This window comes from Lygodium microphyllum, chromosome 17 (genome assembly GCF_053477565.2).
Source record: "Lygodium microphyllum isolate KBCC chromosome 17, Lygodium_microphyllum_v1.1.10, whole genome shotgun sequence".
NCBI classification, from domain to species: Eukaryota; Viridiplantae; Streptophyta; class Polypodiopsida; order Schizaeales; family Lygodiaceae; genus Lygodium; species Lygodium microphyllum.
Genome location: NC_141151.1, coordinates 31,038,130 through 31,059,364, shown reverse-complemented (window position 1 = coordinate 31,059,364; position 21,235 = coordinate 31,038,130). Strand labels below are relative to the sequence as shown.

General features: G+C 42.6%; 2 protein-coding genes across 2 annotated transcripts in view; both read right to left on the bottom strand.

The window, feature by feature from the left end:
- LOC148021747 (uncharacterized) overlaps positions 1-21,235 on the bottom strand; it is a 419,898-nt gene that overhangs the window by 69,205 nt on the left and 329,458 nt on the right. The window contains exons 48-49 of the mRNA XM_087697283.1: positions 11,628-11,835; positions 11,261-11,533 (exon numbers count right to left, since the gene is read on the bottom strand). Coding sequence (XP_087553409.1) covers positions 11,261-11,533; positions 11,628-11,835 — 481 coding nt within the window. The remainder of the gene's footprint in view (positions 1-11,260; positions 11,534-11,627; positions 11,836-21,235) is intronic.
- On the bottom strand, positions 5,162-6,142 carry LOC148021748 (uncharacterized). The gene has a single exon (XM_087698060.1). The coding sequence runs from the start codon at positions 6,140-6,142 to the stop codon at positions 5,162-5,164; it is 981 nt and encodes a 326-aa protein (XP_087554186.1).

Sequence of the window (21,235 nt, the reverse complement as noted above, 5' to 3'; positions counted from 1 at the left end):
AGAGAGTAAAAAGTGCCTCAATGTCCTACTGATCACCGACACTCCTCTGTGAGCGTAGGCGTGAGTGAAACCCAATAAACCCCCTAGAGTGAAAAGTGATCAAGATACAAGGGTCATCCTCCACCAAAGGAGATCAAATTTAAAGCATTGCAAAATGCTTCAAATTTAAAGCATTGTAAAATGCTTCAAATTTGTCACGAGGAAGAGCTTTGGTGAAGATGTTTGTCACATTATTGGTGGTAGGGCAATAGATAAGGCTGATATCTCCTGCATGTAGCCTCTCTTTGACAAAGTGATAATGTAACTCAATGTGTTTCGTGCGTGCATGAAACACTGGGTTCCATGCCACTGCAATGGCACTCTAATTGTTAGTGAACAAAGGAGTAGGCTTTGTGATAGATACATCCAGACCATGTAGCAAGCGTGTAAGCCATACACATTCAACTGTGGTAGTGAAAGCTGCCTTCTATTTAGCTTCACATGACGATCTGGCAAAAGTGGATTTTTTCTTGCTAAGCCAAGATATGCAAGATGAGCCTAGAAAGAAACAATTGTCACCCCATTAGTAGAGTGACGTGAATCATAATCACCAACCCAATCAGAATCACTGTAAGCATGTAAGTGTAGTGGTCCCCCCTTGGCATAAAGCAATCTAAGAGATCTAGTACTCTGCAAGTAACAGAAGACATGCTTGACAACTTGCCAATGTGACATGTGTGGCTGATGCATATATCTGTTGAGGGCTGAAACTGCAAACTATATGTACGGCCTAGTGTTGCATAGGTAGATAAGGCATCCAATTGTTGGAGCATATGTGTGTATATCAAACAAATCAGTGTCATCATGCAATGACAGCTTCAGTCCAGGTTCCATTGGTGTACAGACTGGCTTGCAATCCTGTAAGCCAGACCTCTCAAGGAGTTTATCAATTTATCTTGAGTGTGATAAACTGATACCTCTAGCATCATGTATGAAGTGTATGCCCAAGTAATAATACAAAGACCCCAAGTCTAACATCTTAAAAGTTTGTTGCAAATTTTGTTTAAATGCTGAAATCTGATCAGCATGTGTCCCTGTAAGCAAAAGGTCATCAACATATAGACAAATGATCAGCATGGATCCCCCCTCTTTACATATGTAAAGGACAGACTCTGATGAGCTGTTTATAAACCCTTGGTTGAGTAAAATGGCATAAATCTTTGCATACCAAGCTCTAGAAGCTTGTTTCAAGCCATATAAAGCCTTTTTCGGGTTGCAAACCAAGTGTTTGGATCCCTGGACTGTAAAACCAATGGGCTGCTGTACATATACTTCTTCATGAAGTTCCCCATGTAAAAATGCAGTCTTAATATCTAATTGATGCACAGTCCATCCATAATGGGCAGCCAAAGCAACCATAGATCTAATGGTAGTCATGCAGGAGGTAGAAGCAAATGTCTCCTCATAGTCAATGCCTTTCTTTTGTGCATAGCCCTTGGCTACAAGCCTTGCCTTATATTTGTCAATGGATCCATTTGCATTCTGTTTCAACTTGTACACCCATTTTGTTCCAATGGCTTTCTTCCCAATAGGCAAAGACACTAAATCCCATGTTTGATTTTTAATGATAGAATCAAACTTAGCTTGCATTGCTGCCATCCAATGCACACTATGTTGTGCATCCTCAAAACATTCAGGCTCCTTATCATCAATTGTACTTGCTGCTATAACAAGCTCCATGGTATGTGCAGCATCATGCATACAAGCTTGCCTTCTAGTGCGACCAGCCATGGGAGCATCCAGATGACTATCTTTCATAGTCTGTAAATACCATCTAGACATTTGTCTTGCCTCCTGATTGTGCACAAGCTCTTGCTCAATTTCAGATTCAGCACTTTGCTGAATATTCAGATCAGCTAATGGCTGATTTTCTGCGTTTTCCAATAGAGCAACTGGCTAAACATTAAGTTCACTTGTTGAAACTCCAGCTGAATCACCGAATGAAATGGGTAGCATCCCTTCAAATACATCATGGGTAGCCTGATATGTGTCAAAACCAGCAAGGGATAATTCTGATTTTTCATCAAAAAGTACATCCCTACTGACAAATATCTTTTTAGAAAGAAAGAAAGAAAGAAATATATATTAACGTCTACATAAGGCCAATGTGGCCTATGAGACAAAATCTAGAGTACATCTATGTCTAATGTCATCTCATTAGTAAAGGAAAAGATAACATTACAAATAAGTGGGTGGCCTATGAAACAATAATGAAAATAACTATACGATGGGACTATACTAGGGTTGAACCATGTGTAGCGTTGCTCCATCGATAGAAAAGAAAAGGAAAGGAAAGGAAAGGAGAACCAGATCTGATAGAACCATGTACAAAAGTGTGGTGGGGACTATGGGCTGTAGTTGATCTCAAGATCTGCACATGATCTCAACTATGATGCGGTCCCTAGCTGCTTCATTGATATGCTTGGTGGTGAGTCTACGGTGTCTCGTGATAATGGCTCTAATTCGACTGTGGTGTGGCCTTCTCGGACTAATCATACGTGCTATCATAATCATACGTGGTTTACTCCTAATCATACGTGCTATCATCATGATCTAATCCCTCTCTACTCCAATCTGATCAGTGAGTGGGCTAAGACGCCTGTGGTACAAGCTGCAACCCCATACCTCTGCTCCATATAGTAATGCAGGTGTGACTAGGGTGTCAAACAACCAGAGTTTGATGTGGGGTTCCTAGAATTGCATGTGAGCACATTGACTCTGGAGTGCCTCTAGTACTGCGTATCCACGTGCCAGATGTGCCTCTAATGCCCCTCTCAATGATAAACGTGGGCCAGAGAAGGTGACTCCCAAATAGACATATTTCCTCACATGCTTCAATATGTCTCCCCCAAATGTGAACTGGTATATAGATCTAGTCACCCATGCTGTTGAAGTATTGAAAACCATGGTTTTGGTCTTTCCAAGGTTCATTGTGAGGTCTTTATCTCTACAGAAGATGTGCAAAGCATCTAGATGGCACTGCAATCCCTCCGGTGAATTTGAAATGATAACAATATCATATGCATACAGTAATATTGGTATCAGCATCCCTACCAGGCTGGCTCTAGCTCCTCCTCCTCAGTCTATGTAATCAGACATTTCATCTATGTATAGACCAAACAATGTGGGTGAAAGTGGACATCCTTGTTTCACTCCTATTGTACTGTCAATCCTCTTTGATAGCCCCCCAGGTGCTCGTACATGACCTGCCACTGCCTCATATAATGCCTATACACCCCATCGTATACCCTCTGTTACTCCAATGTCCTGCAATCTCTGTATGATGCGTGTATGAGGCACTGTATCAAAAGCTTTGCAAAAGTCTACAAAGCAACAATAGATCCTCTTGTCTCGGGTTCGACCCTCAATAATGGCTCTAAGTGTGAGAATATGGTCCAGCGTGGTATATCCTTATCTGAAACCTGCATGTCCTTGTGCTCCCTTGCCTTGCATTTCAGCCCACTCACTGAGTTCATGTTCCAATATAGATCCATATATCTTGGCCAAAGTATGACCGATCATGATAGTCCTGTAGTTGCTAGGAATCAAGGGATCACCACTTTTAAATAGCGGAATTATAATATTGTCTGACCAACTCATAGGGAAACCTTCATATACTGCTCTATTGAACATATGTGCTAATATGGGTGCTAATATGTCATAAGCATGTAAGAAATGTTCTGCTACTAGTCCATCTTCATCCTGTGCCCTCCCATTTTGTAATCTATAAATTGCATCCCTAGCCATTTTCCATGTGAAGAATGACCACTGTGTTGGCCTACAAGCTTGTGGGTGCTGCATAGGTGGCTGTCGTGGCAGGTCATACAGCTGTCTCCCATAGTCAAGCCAAGCATCTGGTGATGTAATCTGTATGGGGGGTTGTCTTTCATGAAACATCTTCCATGCGCTTTTGCTATCCGGCCCCAAAAATAGCTGATATATCTCTGCTTCTACTTTCGCTAGTATGGGGGGTTGTCTTTCATGAAACATCTTCCATGCGCTTTTGCTATCCGGCCCCAAAAATAGCTGATATATCTCTGCTTCTACTTTCGCTAAGTTGTCTTGTTTCTTCTTCCGCGCCTTTGCTTGGCGATGTGTCTGAGTGCCTAGCTCCACTTTCCTCTGTAAGCGAGCTCGAGTAACTCTACACTCATCATCATACCAGCTATTTTGGGGAGCAGTAGATTGTGTGGGTGTATATCGGGGCAAGGTGTGTGAGAATGCATACATGGCTGATCCATGTATGGCCTCTGCTAAATCCCTTGTACATTCTTCCAACGATCTACTGAAGTCCAATGTGGGATTTTTAGGGAGGCATGGTGTTTCATGTTTCATATGTACATAAGAGAGTATGAGTGTCAAAATAGCATGATCTGCTGCTATGCCAATTGGTCTCTTAGATATCTTAAAGTTTTGGATGCCTGGTATCAATGCTGGTGAGCCTATCAAGTAGTCCACAGTACTTGCCCCTCCTTTGTGATTCCAACATGTCAAATTGTCAGATCCTGGCCATTGTGGCAAACCATTAAAGATGGCTAGTCTATGTGCACTTCCCAAAGTCAATAGGTGTGTCCCATAGGTACTCACTTCTTTATCCTGGGCTCTCCTGCGTAGGCCTATTTCATCTATGTTGATCTCTTTGAACACGGCATTATCATGTATATAAAAGTCACTGAGTCTATCTCCAGTGCGTGCATTGAAATCTCCTACTAATAATATGTTCCCAATGCTAGCATATCTCATGATATCCTGATAAAGTACATCAAAGGGAGATCCATCTCGTGTGGCATAGGTAGAATTTCTAGGAGGAAAGTAGCATATTACGATGAATATATCCCGTGGTCTTCCTGGATGTATCCTAATCCATAAATATCGTGCATCATCATCTCTTTTCATTACTTGCACTATTCCTTTGAGGTCTTCCCGGTATAGTATGGCCACACCTTTAGAACCCCTAGTGCTTTGGGTAGTTGGGTAGTCGGCTACCTTTACATTGGTCTGTTTCTCTGTACATTGCTATATCTATGTTTCGGAAGCTATCTTCAAAGTAACCAGCATCCAAGCGTAGGGCTCCATTACAATTCCATATTGACATCCGAAGTGTCTCATAGACCTCGTACCGTCATGAAGTCCTTTTGTTAGTGATAATGACTCGTCCATCCCTATAAACAGCCCACTTTCCCTCTTTGCGAGCCTCCAATACCTTGGGCATGTGTTCTTTGCGATGCGCTATTTGTGTTGGGGTAAGGTCCTCATCCAAATAAATCTTCTCACCCTTGAGGGCTCTCCTCTTGGAGAGGAATGCCTTTTTTTTCTCTCTGTCTCCAAAGCGAGGAATTAGAGCCTTGGACTTAGAGTCCTCTTTCCCCACTCTCCAAGCGCTGATGATAGGTACGTCTGAAGCCCCAATTTTGTCAGCAAGTGTCTTAGCATCTTCCTGTGGGCTGCTCTTCTCCTCCCATCCTACTACCCATACATGTAAAACCCTAGCCCATCTCCTAGCCTCTTCTTCCAAGGTAGCATTCATTACTTCAGCTTTGTTCACTAATGTTCCCTTATTCTTTTTTACTACCTCAATCCATGGGATGGCTTCTTCTATTTGCTTATGTGTTGTCTTTGCCACTTCTGCCCATGAGTGAACCTCCCTTTCACATGCCTTCAAAGCCTCTTTCTCTTTTTGTAATTCTTCTTGCACGTCCATTTCTTTTTTCTTAAATGTACTCAATTCTTCCCTCAGTTCTAAGATTTCAGATTTGTAGGCATCTACAACTTTCAACATTTCAGTTTTCAGTGTATGCATTTCAAACAACATTTGTGCCTGTAAGTCATTCTTAATCTTTATCTGCACGTCTTGCATTTCTACCCCTTGATTTACCATTAGTTCGGCTTTGACCTGCTCTCGTATTTCTTTCTCCAATTCTTGTCTCATAATTCGTAGTTCAGAGTGAATCATGAGATGCATTTCTTGGTATTTCTTTTCGTTCATGGTGTGTGAGGTCTTTCCATGCCTGTCAGATGCCGGGGAGACGGTCCAATCACGGACCCTATGGCCATACGTCTTGTATTGTGTGTTCTTAGAAGGGGTGTTGAACATTGCATCCATGGACAATTGTGTTAGTTCTTGATTAGATTCATCTCCCACATATTCATTTTCCACGGTTTGATGCTTGCATTTGCCTACATTATCCATCTCTCACACATTGTGAGCAAAGCCACTCAACTTGTACTTTGTATTGTCAAATCAAAGTAATTTTTGTGATTCCTGCAAATTTCCAGGGTTTCCCTAAACCCTCACTAAATTTTTGTAAGCCCACTAATCTTTTACGAGCCCAAATGCCTTCACACTTTTTACAGTCACTGCAGAAATACAGATTGTAGCCCTAGTCAGTGCATTATTGCATACTCCAGGACATGATCAAATTCAAAGTCAATGCATCATTGCCTAGTCCACAAACCAGTGCATTAGTACATTCACCCAGGTCTACATTCATGTCATTCTGAGTACATTCGTATCATATCAATCTGATTACGTCTGCAGTCTCAGTACATTGGCATCTGGGTTTGTGTCAGTAGCTTGCTGTGTTAGTACATTACTGCATACAGTACGCTTGCATTAATGCATTCAGTACATCTCTGCAACACTATAGTGCTAATGATAGGTCTGCCTTACGCTAGGTATATTCCTGCGCACGACAAGTCTGCCTCATGCCAGAGAGGTCTGACATCACGCCAGGTACGCCACATCAGGTCCTCACGACACGTCTGATAGAGATAGGATCATATAGTTTGTATCCTTTGCTCTCACTGCTATATCCCACAAAAAATGCATTTGATAGCCTTGTTATCCAACTTTTTTCTAGGTACTTCGGGAATGTGTGCATATGCAAGACACCCAAGGTACGAAAGTGTCCAACAGAAGGTTTCCGGATGTTCCAAGACTCAAAAGGCATGACATTCTTTAATGCTTTGGTGAGGCATTTGTTTAAAACATGGCAAGCACATATAACGGCTTCCATTCAAAAACTGTGCGGCAAGCTCTTTGCTTTCAGCATACATCTGGCCATCTCCATAAGTGACCGATTCTTCCTCTCTGCAACCCCATTTTGCTGTGGAGTATAAGCAGTAGTGAACTCATGAACAATGCCCTTCTGCTTCAAAAAAGAATTCAGCATAGAGGATATATATTTCCCCCCTGGGTCCGAACGAAGAGTCTTCACTTCACAATAGATTGGTTCTCAACAAGTGCTACAAAAGCCAAAAATTCATCATACACTTCTAACTTTTTCACTAAAGAATAGACCCAACAGAAGTGAGTAAAGTCATCAATAAAAGTCACAAAATAGTAACATCTATCCAATGACTTTGTTTGCATAGGGCCACTTACATCTGAGTGCACTAACTGTGACCTGGTTGTGGCTCTAAAAGCAACATCACGGGAAAACAAAAACCAATGCATTTTTCCCAAAATACATCCCTCGCATAAGTGCTCAGGAGGTCTCTAAGAGAGGTAGTCCATCTAGCATTTGTGTATGATGTAAGCGCATCAAGCTACCATAGTTCACATGCCCCATGCGAGTATACCATGACTCCACCTGTAACATAGCGGGAGTAAGATGGATGCAAAGTATGCAAACCGATCAACTGAAAGAGCATCCAACTCATGTAACCCATGACATAGAGTGCCAATCAATACCAAAGTCATGTGTTCCTTATCTCGTACCATGGATCTGTCATCATCAAAGGTGGCTTGCAATCCACATCGTATCAAAGAAGGAATAGATAGCAAATTTTTCTTGATACCTGGCACAAACAAAGCATCCTATAGGCGGAGAATAGAGCCATCAATGGTTGTGAGCACAATCTTCCAAACATCTCTAACAAGGTATGATGCATCATTGGCACATTGTACATACTTGCTAACTAGAGCTACACCAACAAAAGCAAATAAATCTTTGTGAGATGTGATGTGCCTAGAAGCACCATGGTCAAAAAACCAAGTTCTTGCATCCTTAGTAGAGCTAAATGCTCTATCAGCCCAAGAAGAGTCATAACTATATGTATAAAAACAATAGTTCCTGTTCGCAACAAAGGATACTAACTCAGTAACAGTGGAAGGAGCATCAGAAATAGACATACTTGACCTTTTTTTCTTCTCTTTGGCTATGCGCTTTCTACACTCAGTGATGTAGTGGTCTGGCTTCTTGCAATAATGGCATTTTCCCTTCTTGGCTTGCGTGCTCCCTTGCTTCTTATTACCCTATGAAGTGCCTGAATTTCTAGAGCTTTGCGGAGCATTCTTTGCTTGGCTACCCTTGCCCTTCTGTCGTGCCATAAAAGCCTGCTGAGAGGCTATGACATCCACATCAAAAGGTTCTTCTTGTTTGCTCCTCTTCTAAGAGCAAACTAACCAACTGAAGAAAAGTAATTGACTACGAGGCAATCCTCATGGCGAGGTTTAAGGCCGTATGAAAGGCCAAGTACGAGGGTGATAATGAGTTCAATGTAGTAGATATCAACTGTGCATTTGAGTAATACTCATCGCCATCCATCTTCAGTGTCTCAAGCTCTTTCTTTAAGAAAAAGATGCGGGTCTCATTCGTACCAGCAAATATTTACTCCAAAGTCAACCAAGCTTCTCGTGAAGAAGCTGTAGACTGAATGTGAGGAATGATAGACTGCTGAACTACCAATGCATTCAACGATGAACCCTGTGCATCCCGTGTAGTCCATGCCTTTTGAGCTACTGATCTTTGGGAAACTGGTTGAAGTGGAGCACGCTAAACAGGTTGAGGTGCCTGTTATCCATGTCCTCCTAGAGGAGGAGTAGTAGGAGCCACAACTCCGGGCCTAACTTCTTCTCTGCCTACGTAGTCCCAAAGATTCTTCTTGATTGCAATCAGCACATTCTTCATCATGAAGGACCAAAGTGAATAGTTGTTACCATCCAACTTGTCCTCCTTGGATACATAAGTAAATACATCACCTCCTTGATTTGCCATGATAATCAGTGCCAAAAAGAGCTATGTCCAAGCTGGACCAACTTGGAAATCTCAAAATTTCCAAAAATTATTGCAAATAGGTTACTGCAATTTGCAAACTGAAGTTCACTCTGTCAAAACTGTCTGTAATGCACACAGTCCAAGGTGCATTTAATGCTCAGCAACATTGTAGAAGAAAAAGCCCTAAAATTTCTTGCCCCAAAATCATAAAAAATAGTCTATTTTAGATTAAAATTGCAATACATTTGCCAATCTCTGAATTGATGATGAAAGCCCCAAAATTTCACAAAATCTCTGCATGAAATGTGTCTTAGACACTTGCAAATGTAGAGATATGTTACTAAGGTACAATCCTTTTCCTACGAATAAGATTGGAACAAAAAATTGATTAAAAAAAGTCATTTTACCCTGAATTGACTGTCCTGCAGGCTCGAACTGGAGGTGCACTAGACCAGGTGCTGCTGAGGCATAGTGGGCTAGGGGTGCTGGTGAACCTGTAGTCATATGCAGCAGGCGTGGGACAGGCGGCGTTTGCTCAGGGCGTAGGTGCGGGCGTGTGTTGCAGGGCCGCTGTAGGTCAGAGGCGGTGCTGACTTGGGGCGTGGGCATAGGAAGCAACGGTGGTGGCGGACTGGCGAAGTGGTGGCGCTCACAGACTGCAGTTGTTTACAGCAGGTGGATTGGAGGAGGACAGGTGGTGTTGACCAGGGACTGGGTCGTATAGTCCAGGAGGAGTGCCACAGGGGCGGGGCACAGTAGGCGCTGGTGGTGGCAGGCAATTCAGTCAGGCGGCTTCAATTGGGTAGCGAGGGCAGAGGGCAGAGCAAGCAGGCACAGCGCTGCTAGCGAACTGCTGCAGGGGGCGCTGGTGGGGTCTTTAGCTGAGGCAACTGATGGGGCTGAGCTGGACTCAGTGGGGACTCTTGGAGATTGAGACCAGAGTAGAGCTGGGCTGAGCTGTGATACCAAATGTGAGAGATTGAGAAGCAATAGTGTGGTGAACCAAAAAATCTCTGGGTCCAATACTTAAAAATAATGAGTTACTATTATTATTAATAGCATCTAACCAACCGGGTAACCATAAGCTCTGACCAGCTTTTAATGTGGGTTGTTTGTCGAGGATAGAAGTACGTCAAAACCATACGAGATTTTACCGTGAGTGGATTGTATCCGCTATGCAAAAATGGGTTCAATAAGAATTTGTTTTTCTGGAGTTCCGAAGGCTAGCATGACATCATTATGTATGTAAAGACCTAGGGTGTGGAAACTTAGAAATAAGATAGCTACTTAAATGAGATATTATTGCTTCTTTATGCTCCAACATTCTTGACAATACATTGTCTTTGTTTTGTTCTGGATCATAATCCCTAACAAAGAATATGGCCCCATGTGCAAAAGCCCCTACCATGATAAACCCAGAAATATATTGATGATGGGTATAAAGTGCGGCTTGGGTGGTAAAATCTTGTGCTATAAAAGCATAAGCGGGTAAGGAATACATATGTTGTGCCACTAAGGAAGTGATGATCCCTAAAGTGGCGAGAGCAAGTCCTAACTGAAAATGTAGTGAATTGTTGACTGTATCATAAAGTTCTTTATGTCCATGTCCCAATCTGCCCCTGGGCGGAAGATGGGATTCCAGGATCTCCTTTATGCTATGTCCAATCCCAAAGTTTGTTTTGTACATGTGTCCAGCTATGATAAACACAACAGCAAAGGCTAGGTGGTGATGCGCAATATTGGTCAGCCATAGACTCTGAGTCTGTGGATAAAATCCTCCCAGAAACATTAGAATAGCGGTTCCTGCTCCTTGAGAACCATTAAATAAATGATCGTTGGAATCTGGATTCTGTGCGTAAATACTCCACTGACCTAAAAAGAATGTTCCTAACCCTTGGGGATGCAGAGATGCACTGAGTAAATTCACCCATCTTATGTGTCCGCCGCCTCTGGATTCGGCAATAGCTACATGAATTAAGTGTCCCACCCAAGCCAAGGAACTTACACCAAAAAGTCCCGATAAATGATGACTGAGGCCAATCAGGTATAGAATGGCCAATGAGGTGGTCAAAAATGCCAACCGTATGTGACTCAGAAGGTGCTGGAATCGCAAGTGTTAAGAAAGGCATATCTCCAACATGCACTTAGCACAGAAAAAATTATTACCCAACAAGATACATCTTTAAGCCAAAATTTACAAGTCCATGAAATAAAGCATTTACTTGTAAGCATTGATCACGAAATGATGGTGTGAACACTCCAAGGTAGGCAATCATTCCTGCAGCAATGAGGATGTTCCCTGTCATTTGTACATAAAGTTTGCCAAATGCCTCAGCCTGGGAAGTCCACCGAGCCCTCTCACCACCAAGGCCAGACATCAGCTGGTTTGCACGGTCAATTTTTTTGGCACATAAATCAGCTTCATCTTGCACAGATTTTTTCTTTTCTTGTGCCTCATATAACTTGCTGCTGAGCTCTGCTAGCCGTTCCTCCACCTACATTAAGGTTTACAAAGACGATCGGTTTGTACCTTGTTTTCATCATTGAAATGAAATTGCTAATCACAAATGTTTTACACACAGAACTCACTTTCTGAAGTGCAGCTTGTTTGACTTGGAGGGCTTCCATCACTTCGCTATATTCTGCTTCAGCAATTCTAAGAGCCTCTTTTTTGGGAGCAACAACCTTTGCAACTCTATCGTAGCCTTCCATGGCGATGATCCAAGAGCAAAGGCCATATGCAGCTTTTGACACAATGAGTATTTTATTTGGTTCCATTTCTGGATTTGCAAGGTATCTGTAGTAAGATAGCAAAGCAATTTGTGGTATGTATTTGTAGGGTCAGTAATCATGATAAGTACAGAGCAATTAGTCTTGTTTTTTTTCGATAAGGCATTATAGAAACAGAGCTAACATGTAATGACTGAATTGACTGTACCAACAGAGATAACAACCTTAAGGGAGACAAAGACTAATATTTGAGCTATTACTGTAAGAATTCTAGTGCAGCAAAGATGCATGTGAATCACTGCAGTGATGGTGATGGCATGGTCGTATGGCAAGTTAGAAATGTTGCATTCAATAGATTTCTGTACACAATCTTAAATATCATGTCAAATTTGTGCCTTGAAAATATGAGAAGGGGGAAGAGGTTGCGAGTAGTTATCCCAGAAAGGCTCCAGATGTGGGACCAGTAACTACATGTTGAAGATTGGGTAAACAGCAGGAGGGCTTTTAAAGCCCTCCTGCTGCCTATGGAAGAGGAGAGACATAATGTGTAAACCCTCCTGCTGCCTATGGAAAAGGAGAGGCATAATGTGTGTCTATGGAAGAGGAGAGGCATAATGTGTGTAATATACCACATCACGGCAACTGTGACTTTTAGTGATGAGTGAATGTGTAACTAGAGAAAAATGAATTGAGATCCATAACAAGTGCATACTTGACAAGCTTCAAAGAAATCCTATAGGAACCAATACAAAGAACTTAGGCTTTCTTGCTCTAAAGTTAGCCTGTCTATCTGGAGGTCTACATTACATTAGATTTGAATCAGTAGCCAAACACCAATTGTCTTGTTATGTTCAGCACAAGTGAAGTGGAATGGATAATCTCCATCCATGGAGCATCTTTAACTTCTGAAGGAAAACACCTCCAGAATCCATATAGCTTGCGTGCCACAGCGGCCAAAATGACCAGGATACCTGTAGCTGAATCGAATACAGAAGCATTTCCTGTCTTCCAGATATATCAAAGGATAGTCCATTACAAGAAATGAAAGATGTCAGTCCCTGGCATTTTACCCTTGTTTGCATTTCATCCAAAGACTCTGACGTCTTACAAAAGTCCACATTCAGGTAATAAAACCCCACACCTGCAGCGCCATTGCACATGAAACAAAAAGATGAGGGGAAAGTCCAATCACATGTAGCATAGCAAACACATCAACGGAAATCTTAAGTTGCCACAACATATCACTCAGATGGAGGCGAGAACCAATATATTGTCTCCAAAATGCCAAAACAGTCTATGAGACATGTGCAAGTAACGTCTCATCATGGAAATATGAATGAAAGGTAAATAAAATTATAAAGTCTATGACAATACAAGAAAGATAAAAGGACAAAAAAATCCTAAAAATTCTTAAAATGAGATGTAGTCATGCTGATAGAGTGTAAGTTTGGATATGCATGATGTAATGTCTTCTCATCCCAATACGTATCTCATAGGGTGCTGCAACATCTACCCCAACGTAAAGTGTTGGCCCAACATAGGGCTGTGTTTCACAACGAGCATGGGAGATCTTGGGAGCACACCACACATCCCCAATTGGAGGACCCCCAATAAGCAACCTCCACATGAACACTTTACCTTGATAAGGAACCTTAGACTTCTAGAGTTGGAGGAATCTTTCTTGCCACTTATTTTTGCTATCCCGAATATGCCATATTTTATTGGCCTTTCTAGTGGCCCATCACTTGGCCTTGACCATCTAATGATAGATCTGCTTAGTTGACCATTTCTCAAAATCATCTGAAATCATAAACATCCAATCCTACCAAACAAGGAGATGATGGCTATAAAGTAGGGAATGGATAGAACCTCAGAAGCTTCTCTTGTAAAGACAACCAAGTGTCATGATAGCCATGAGGCACCTGAAAGTGCTGATGACTGTGCCGGAAATAATAAAGACAGGGTTGCCCAGGAATGACACCATCATGGACTGTTTGCAACCCCAAGCGAGCCATTCGATTAAACTTATGTCACTGCAAGTCTTTATTAGGCCAATCCAACAACTAGAGGTAGCCAGCACTTCTCCATGCAGCAAATTCTTGTCCGTATGAAGATTAGGAGGGCACCAAACTGCAAATCATAGAATCTCTTGCCAGGATGCAATCAAATGATTGGGAGACCTTAATAGGCCTTGTGGAGTTCAACACATGCCACCAAGAGACTTGAATAATTGTGTGACCATGTGAGATACCAATCTTTTCGATGAAAAATTTTGCAATATCTGATCTAGGGATGACTCTACACACATAGCGCCTGCAAAAGTGCCAATCTCAAAGCAACCATATGGAAATTAATATCCAGTAAAGTTGTTCCTCCATCCTTTTAGGAGTAGTCACATGTTGCAAAGAAAACCACACATGTCCCAAACTATTTCCTTTCTATTTCCACAACATGAAGCGGATAGGCTGAATCAATTCCAAAAGAGACTTCTTGGTCCAAGGAAGAGACTTCTTAGTCCAAGGAAGTAAGGGCAGAAAGAACGAGACCATACTGAACATAATGCATTGAGCAACTTTAAGTTTGACATGAAGAGGCCAGCCTTTGAGATTTCTAGTACATGAACCGATCATGTATACGGAATGACATCCAACCAAGACGGGGAGCTACATCCACACCAATAGGATAACCCAAGTGTTATGTGATATCTCCTTTAGAAATCACTGCTCCTTGCCAACCCAAAGCGTGCAAATCACTTTCTGTACAAGAAATCAGGGTAGATTTTTGAGTATTAATATGAAGCCATGACGCCAAAGCAAAAAGATTCCATGTGACCATTGCCCGATTAACATTAGTGCAATCAGACTTTAGAAACATGAAAGAATCATAAACCAAAGATTGACCCAAAAGTTGGGCACCACTGGGAAGAGACAAACCAACAATCTCGCCTTAATCAACCAACTTATCCAACAATGAGAGCATTGGGTGAGTTTGGTGCGTGGTTCTTGAAACTGTATCTGTGTCACTCTCTTATTTGCACATGTGCTGAGAAACCACGTGCTAGCCCAGCCTTTGCAGCCGTTTGCATGGAGAACTATAGCCATTGGGTCACTTCCGAAGACGCACATGATACAATTATCTCAATGGGCATTTGTGCTGTGCTGGACACAATGATCTCTCTTCCTAAGGTCTCTAGTTGTGTAAAAGGTCTGTAGAGTGTCTGAATACGGCTGTAAACAAAATCTTGGGGGACTTTGAAATGAATGCTGCTATGAACCACCCTTGAAGGAGTTTGGGATACACATGCTTTTATCTGCATACAACAAGATGGGTATCAAAATCTAGAGAGGCTTGCAACTAGGGCCTCCCAATTTGTCAATGTAGTCTACCATCTCATTGATATAGAGACCCAAAAATGTGGGTGACAACGACCACACTTTTTGCTTTCAAGTCAATGGCACTGGTCACTTTTGTTTGTCACCCTGTTTGTGCCTGCACTCTGCCTGCTGTCATCTACTCATACAAAGCGTAAATCCCCCACTAGAGCTCCTCTAGCACCCGAATGCATTCCAGCCTGGCTTGTGGTGCAATGTTGAAGGGTTCGTGGGGATACACTTAGCTCAAAATGTAGGTACATGATCCCCTTTCTTGAAAGTAGCCTTGCCTGTAGGTCTGCCATGTGCTTTGCCCAACAACTCAGCCCATGCTCAGTAATAGAGCCATAGCTCTTGGCCAACTGATCATAGTGGTCCAGTAGTTATTGGGAATCATGGACTCTCCACTTTTAATTAACGGTATAATCATGTGATAAATCCAGCTACCTACAAGGCCCATTGAACATGTTTACCAACACTAGAGCTGGCATAGTAGGAGCACGTGAAAAGTACTCACTTTGCTAAGGCATCATGGTCCTGGAATCATTGCTTGCAGTCTATTGTTGGTATCTATAACCATCCTTACTGTATAAAAGGGTGCTATCTACTGGCCTGGATATCATTGGTTGTGGTACATGGAGCTATCATGGTACATTGCATAGATCTTTTGCATAGTTATGCCATGCTTGATGTATCACTGGACCTTGTGGATGACAACAATGATAATAAAAACAGCTCCTCAGGAGTGTGTCTAATTCAAAGGACTCTGTGAAAAGCAAATCTAGTGGTCTATTCACTCTAAGTGTCTAATACAATGGTTGTGTGAAAAGCCAATCTGGTGGTCTATAATGCCAAAGCATGTAACACTTATGCTGGGAGAATGCATTATGGACAATGTATGACTGCGAGTCAAAGATGGGAGGTCAGAAAGTGCCAAAAGAACTTGGTATAATTCAGATTAGGGAGAAAGGTCCTTGGCATTAAAGCAGAAAGCATTGAAGGAACTGTGGAAGCACAAAATAAAGTGGCGATCTTTGCAAAGATTAGATTTAGAATCTCTAGCCATGTGTTTGAGGATAGATCAACTGCTTGTTATCATGCCTAAAAAGGTGTTTCCCAGCACTTTCTGAGTAGCCCGCACATTTGAGAAGAAGACAATGAGGCAGCCACTTGGGAAAGGGTTTTCATAACGCTCTTTTTTGTTGGGTAAAAAGATTATACATAGCATGGTCATATGTATCTATAATCTAAGCTTAGTGGAGAAGTTGGACTTTCTAGGAAGTTTGCTTATTAAAATATTTCCTTAATTAATTGGCACAAGTCCTATGGATTTTGGGTATGTGACACTAGGCAGCCAGAGTGGCGATCACATGAGGGTTTCATGTGGGTTCCCCATGGGTTTGCAATGAGATATCTTGGTTGCCATGTGGGGATTGACATTACCTCAAAATAGCATTTGGCACCCCTCCTCTTGAGCATAAGGCAGAAGCTTCTTTATTAGAGCTCAGCGCGACTCTCACTAGCAAGCAGAGTAGTGATCGCCAACCAGGTCCTTCTTGTAATTATGTTGTACATCACTTCCTATTGGGCATTCTCTAGGTCATGCATTGGCCAAGTGAAGCGCCTTATCAGGAACTTTATTTGGTCCGGAGGATATGGGAGCCTGGCCAACACAAAGGTTGATTGGGATGTCATCATATAGCATAGCTCCAAGGGAGGGTTAGGGATCATAGACCTGGGCAGCAGAGCAAAGCCTTGATGGCTAAGCTTATTGTTATCCACTTGATTTTTTAGGAGATTAGGACCAAGGACTTAGGGAGGAGCTTTGAGGTCAAATTCACAGCTGCTATTATCAGACTTTGGTGATCTGTACTACCAGGGCTTCACTAGCTACACCTCACTACAACCGAAGAAAAGAGAAGGCAGTCTTTGCTCTTCAATCACCTTTCAAGAATAGACTTCAACCACTCTTGGATAGAGGACATAGTTATCATGGGGGAGATTCTCTTTATAGGTGGTTGTATCAATGGGAAACTGGTTTGCATTCCAAGAGCTACCATGAGAGACTGAGAGACAAAGACTATAGGGGCTCAAGGGAGCCAGTTGACTGTAATAAATGAGGTTGAGAGGAGAGGGGAGAATGAGCAGAAAAGAGAGAGAGAGGAAGAAGAAGAAGAGAGAAAGAATAGGAGAGGAGAGAGAAATACCAGAAAAGAGGAAGGAAGAGGAAGGAAGTCATGGACGTTGAAGGAGAAGGTGAAGAGTCAATTCTTGATTATACGTGGATGTCCTAAACTGGGTCTCTTACATTGTTTATACCCTGGTCATTGTGACTGGGTATCTAACCCCTAGTTCCCGTGCACCTTGCTCGTTACATTCCATCCTGACCGTGAAAGTTTTTGCCCTAAAAAACAAAAGAGAGCTGGAGGGACTTGTTAGAGTGGCTAGTAAGTGGGGCTGCAGAGTACTACTTTGATCAACATTACAATGAGAATATTGAATGGGGGAGGAGCGTGTATCCAAGGAGAATTTGGGAATAAGGAAAGGTATAGCTAACATGCATGCCATGGGCATAATCACAAGAGAACAATGCCATCAATTCATTTTAATTGAGGGCATGAAGACTATGGCAGCATGCTGTCCACCATAGGCCTACTGAGGTAAATCTATCATAACTTTTGATGGGCTGCTCCAAATGGGGCGTGTGGCATGTCAAAACGGATCTTATGATGAGCACTTTCAGTCCATGTATAAAGCACATGGCTGTAATCAATGTAGGTACCAGAGTGTTCCAAAACAGTGTATAGTCTGCAAGCAGTGTGGGGTCAAAATGGGTTATATCCATCTAGTCTTCCACCTGTTGGGCCTCTTGGAGGCTAGGAAACTCTTCCACGATAGTGGCTGGGCACAAAGAGGCTTATTCCAGGGATAGGCCTTGCCATTTGATGACGTATTCCTTCATGGATCGAGATCTCAGGTGTTTATCTCATTGCCCAATGATTGCCTTAGGGATATATATTGAATGATGCCTTCTTCGTCTATGGGAGGTAGCTCTTACACATAGTCCACTGAGGTGCCAATGAAGAGCTTCAACTGACTGACATGAAACACATTGTAAATCTTGGTGGTGGGGGGAAAGCTTGAACCGGTAAGCCAAGTCACTAACTCTTAAGAATCTAATAGGGGCCATAGGGCCAGCTTGTTACTGCTACCCTCCTTGAGAGTGGAGTAATGGGACTTTGGCACTTTCAATAGAACCAGCTCTCCCTCTTGAAACTCCAAATGCCATCTTTTCTCATCAGCATAAAGCTTCATATGATCTTGTGCTTTCTGAAGATGCACTTTGCATTGTAAGCCAAGTCACCAACTCTCTTAAGGATCTGGTAGGGGCCATAGGAACGATGGGCCAACTTGTTACTACTACCCTCCTTGAGAGTGGAGTAATGGGACTTGGGCACTTTCAATAGAACCATCTCTCCCTCTTAGAACTCCAAATGACATCTTTTCTCATCAGCATAAAGCTTCATATGATCGTGTGCCTTTTGAAGATTCACTTTGCATTGCTAAAGCAAGGCATGCATGCACCCTAGCTCCTCTTTACTCTGGGGGTTGATCTTGTCATTGAACAAGACCGTAGGGAGGGAAATCTTAATCTTGTATAGTGTCTCGAAAAGAGAAACCCCAATGCTAGAGTGGGCGGAGCTATTATATGCAAATTCAGCCAAGTAAAGCCACATATCCCAACTATGTTGTACATCATGGCAAGTGTAAAGCTTGTCGAAAAGCTTCAAACTTGATGTCACCATTTGACCATCTCTCTCTAACATAATGATAATGAACCTCAATGTGCTTTGTGCAAGCATGAAACATTGGATTTCGTGCTATAGCCAAAGCACTCTGACTGTCAGTATGGATGACGGTAGGAGCTGTCTAACCAACCAGAAGATCTGCAAGTAATTTCCGTAGCCAAACACACTCTACTGTAGCTGTGAAAGCTTCTCTGTACTCAGCTTCACAACTAGATGTGGCAACTGTAGCCTGCTTCTTGCTGAACCATGAGATGCACGAAGAACCAAGCATAAAACAATTGCCACTGTGGGATCTGCGTGTATCCTGGTAACCAGCCCAATCACTATCAGTGAACCCATGCATGATAAGTGAAGTATCAGCCCTGTAGAGAAGGCCCAAGTATTGCGTGCCTTTGATGTACTTGAAGACACGTTTCATTGCATGCCAATGGTGATGAGTGGGACTGTGCATGTATCTGCTCAACTGAGAAACCACATATTGCAAGTCTGGCCGAGTATGACATAGATAAAGCAAACAACCAACTGCCTGCTGATAGGAGGTAGCATCACATGGACCATTGCCATCTTCAGCAGAGAAATGAAAACCAGTCTCTAATGGGGTGGAGACAGGCTTACAATCCTCCATCTGAAATCTATGTAGAAGCTGCCCAATGTACTTCGATTGTGACATCACAATTCCCCCCTCAGATCGAGCAAATTGAATGCCCAAATAGTAGTGCAACTGGCCAAGATCAATCATGGAAAAAGACAGCTGTAATTCCCGCTTGAAATCTGCAATTTTCTTGGGATGTGGCCCAGTGAGAATCATATCATCCACATAGAGGATCAAAATCAGCAAATCTGCCCCCCTCTTGCGGATATATAAAGTCACTTCTGTAGGACTATTCTGAAAGCCAAGGCTGAGCAAATGAGTGTGTATCCTGTCATACCAAGCCCTGGGTGCCTGTTTCAATCCATATAAGGCTTTCTTAAGCCGGCATACCTTGCGTTCAGACCCTTCAACCTCAAAGCCTGGAGGTTGAGCAACATAGACTTCCTCTGCCAAAAGACCATTGAGAAATGCTGTCTTTATATCCAACTGATGTACCTCCCAATTATTATGGGCAGCCAGGGCAATAACACATCTAATGGTGGTGATGCGTGAAGTGGGGGCAAAGGTCTCTTCATAATCAATGCCCTCCTTCTGAGCATAGCCTTTGGCCACAAGACGGGCTTTGTACCTGTCAACTGAACCATCAACTTTTCTTTTTACCTTGTATACCCACTTAGTCCCTACTGCATGTTTGCCTGCAGGCAAGTAACATAACTCCCATGTTTTGTTTGCATGAATGGAGTCCAATTCATCCTGCATGGCTTTCATCCACAATTCATTTGAGAAGGCATCTTTGTGACAAACAGGCTCCTCATCAAATGCTATAGCAATCAATGCATGAGCAACCGAGTTTGCCAAATCTCTTTTGGCTGCAGCTCTCGTATGGGCCTGCAAAGGAGCATCTAACTTGTTGTCCTTCAAAGTTTCAAAGAGCCAACGAGGAGCTCTTTTAGGCTGTCCAATATCAGCCAATTCTTGCTCTATTGCCTCTTCCACAATGTCCCCAGTAGCACGTGGCATCTGTGTCAAAATAGGTGGCTGTCTGGACTGTGTAGTAGGCTGTAAATGAGCATTAGGTGGAGGAGCATAACCCTATGGTGCATCATCTGAGGCATCAGATCCAAGCAATGGCACAAGACTATCAAAAATATCTGAGACACCAAGTGTAGACTGCACTTTGCAGTCCCGCAAGGGCATGGAAGATGTCTCATCAAAGATGACATCTCTACTGACAATTACCCTCTCGGTGGAAGGCTCATAAAGTCTATAACCCTTACTCTCTGCACTGTATCCCAAAAATATACATTTTATAGCCTTATCATCCAGCTTTGTCCGCCTCTATGAAGGCACATGTGCATAGGCCAAACACCCAAAAGTACGCATGTGAGAAATGGTTGGCTTGTGTCCTTTCCAATCCTCATAGGGTGTGATTGTTTTCAATGCTTTGGTGGGGCTCTGTTGAGCACATAATTGGCACACATCACTACATCCAGCCAAAACCTATTGGGCAAATTCTTGCCCTTAAGCATACACCTGGCCATTTCCATAATTGTCCTATTCTTTCTCTCAGCAACTCCATTCTGTTGAGGAGTGTAAGGCACTGTACACTCATGATGAATACCATGGGATTTCATGTAAGCATTAAATTCCTCTGACATATATTCACCACCTTTGTCTGATCTCAAGTGTGCAATC

What these genes read in the sequence shown, in the direction of transcription:
- LOC148021748 (XM_087698060.1), bottom strand. Translation starts at nt 6,142, where the DNA reads ATGGATGCAATGTTCAACACCCCTTCTAAGAACACACAATACAAGACG.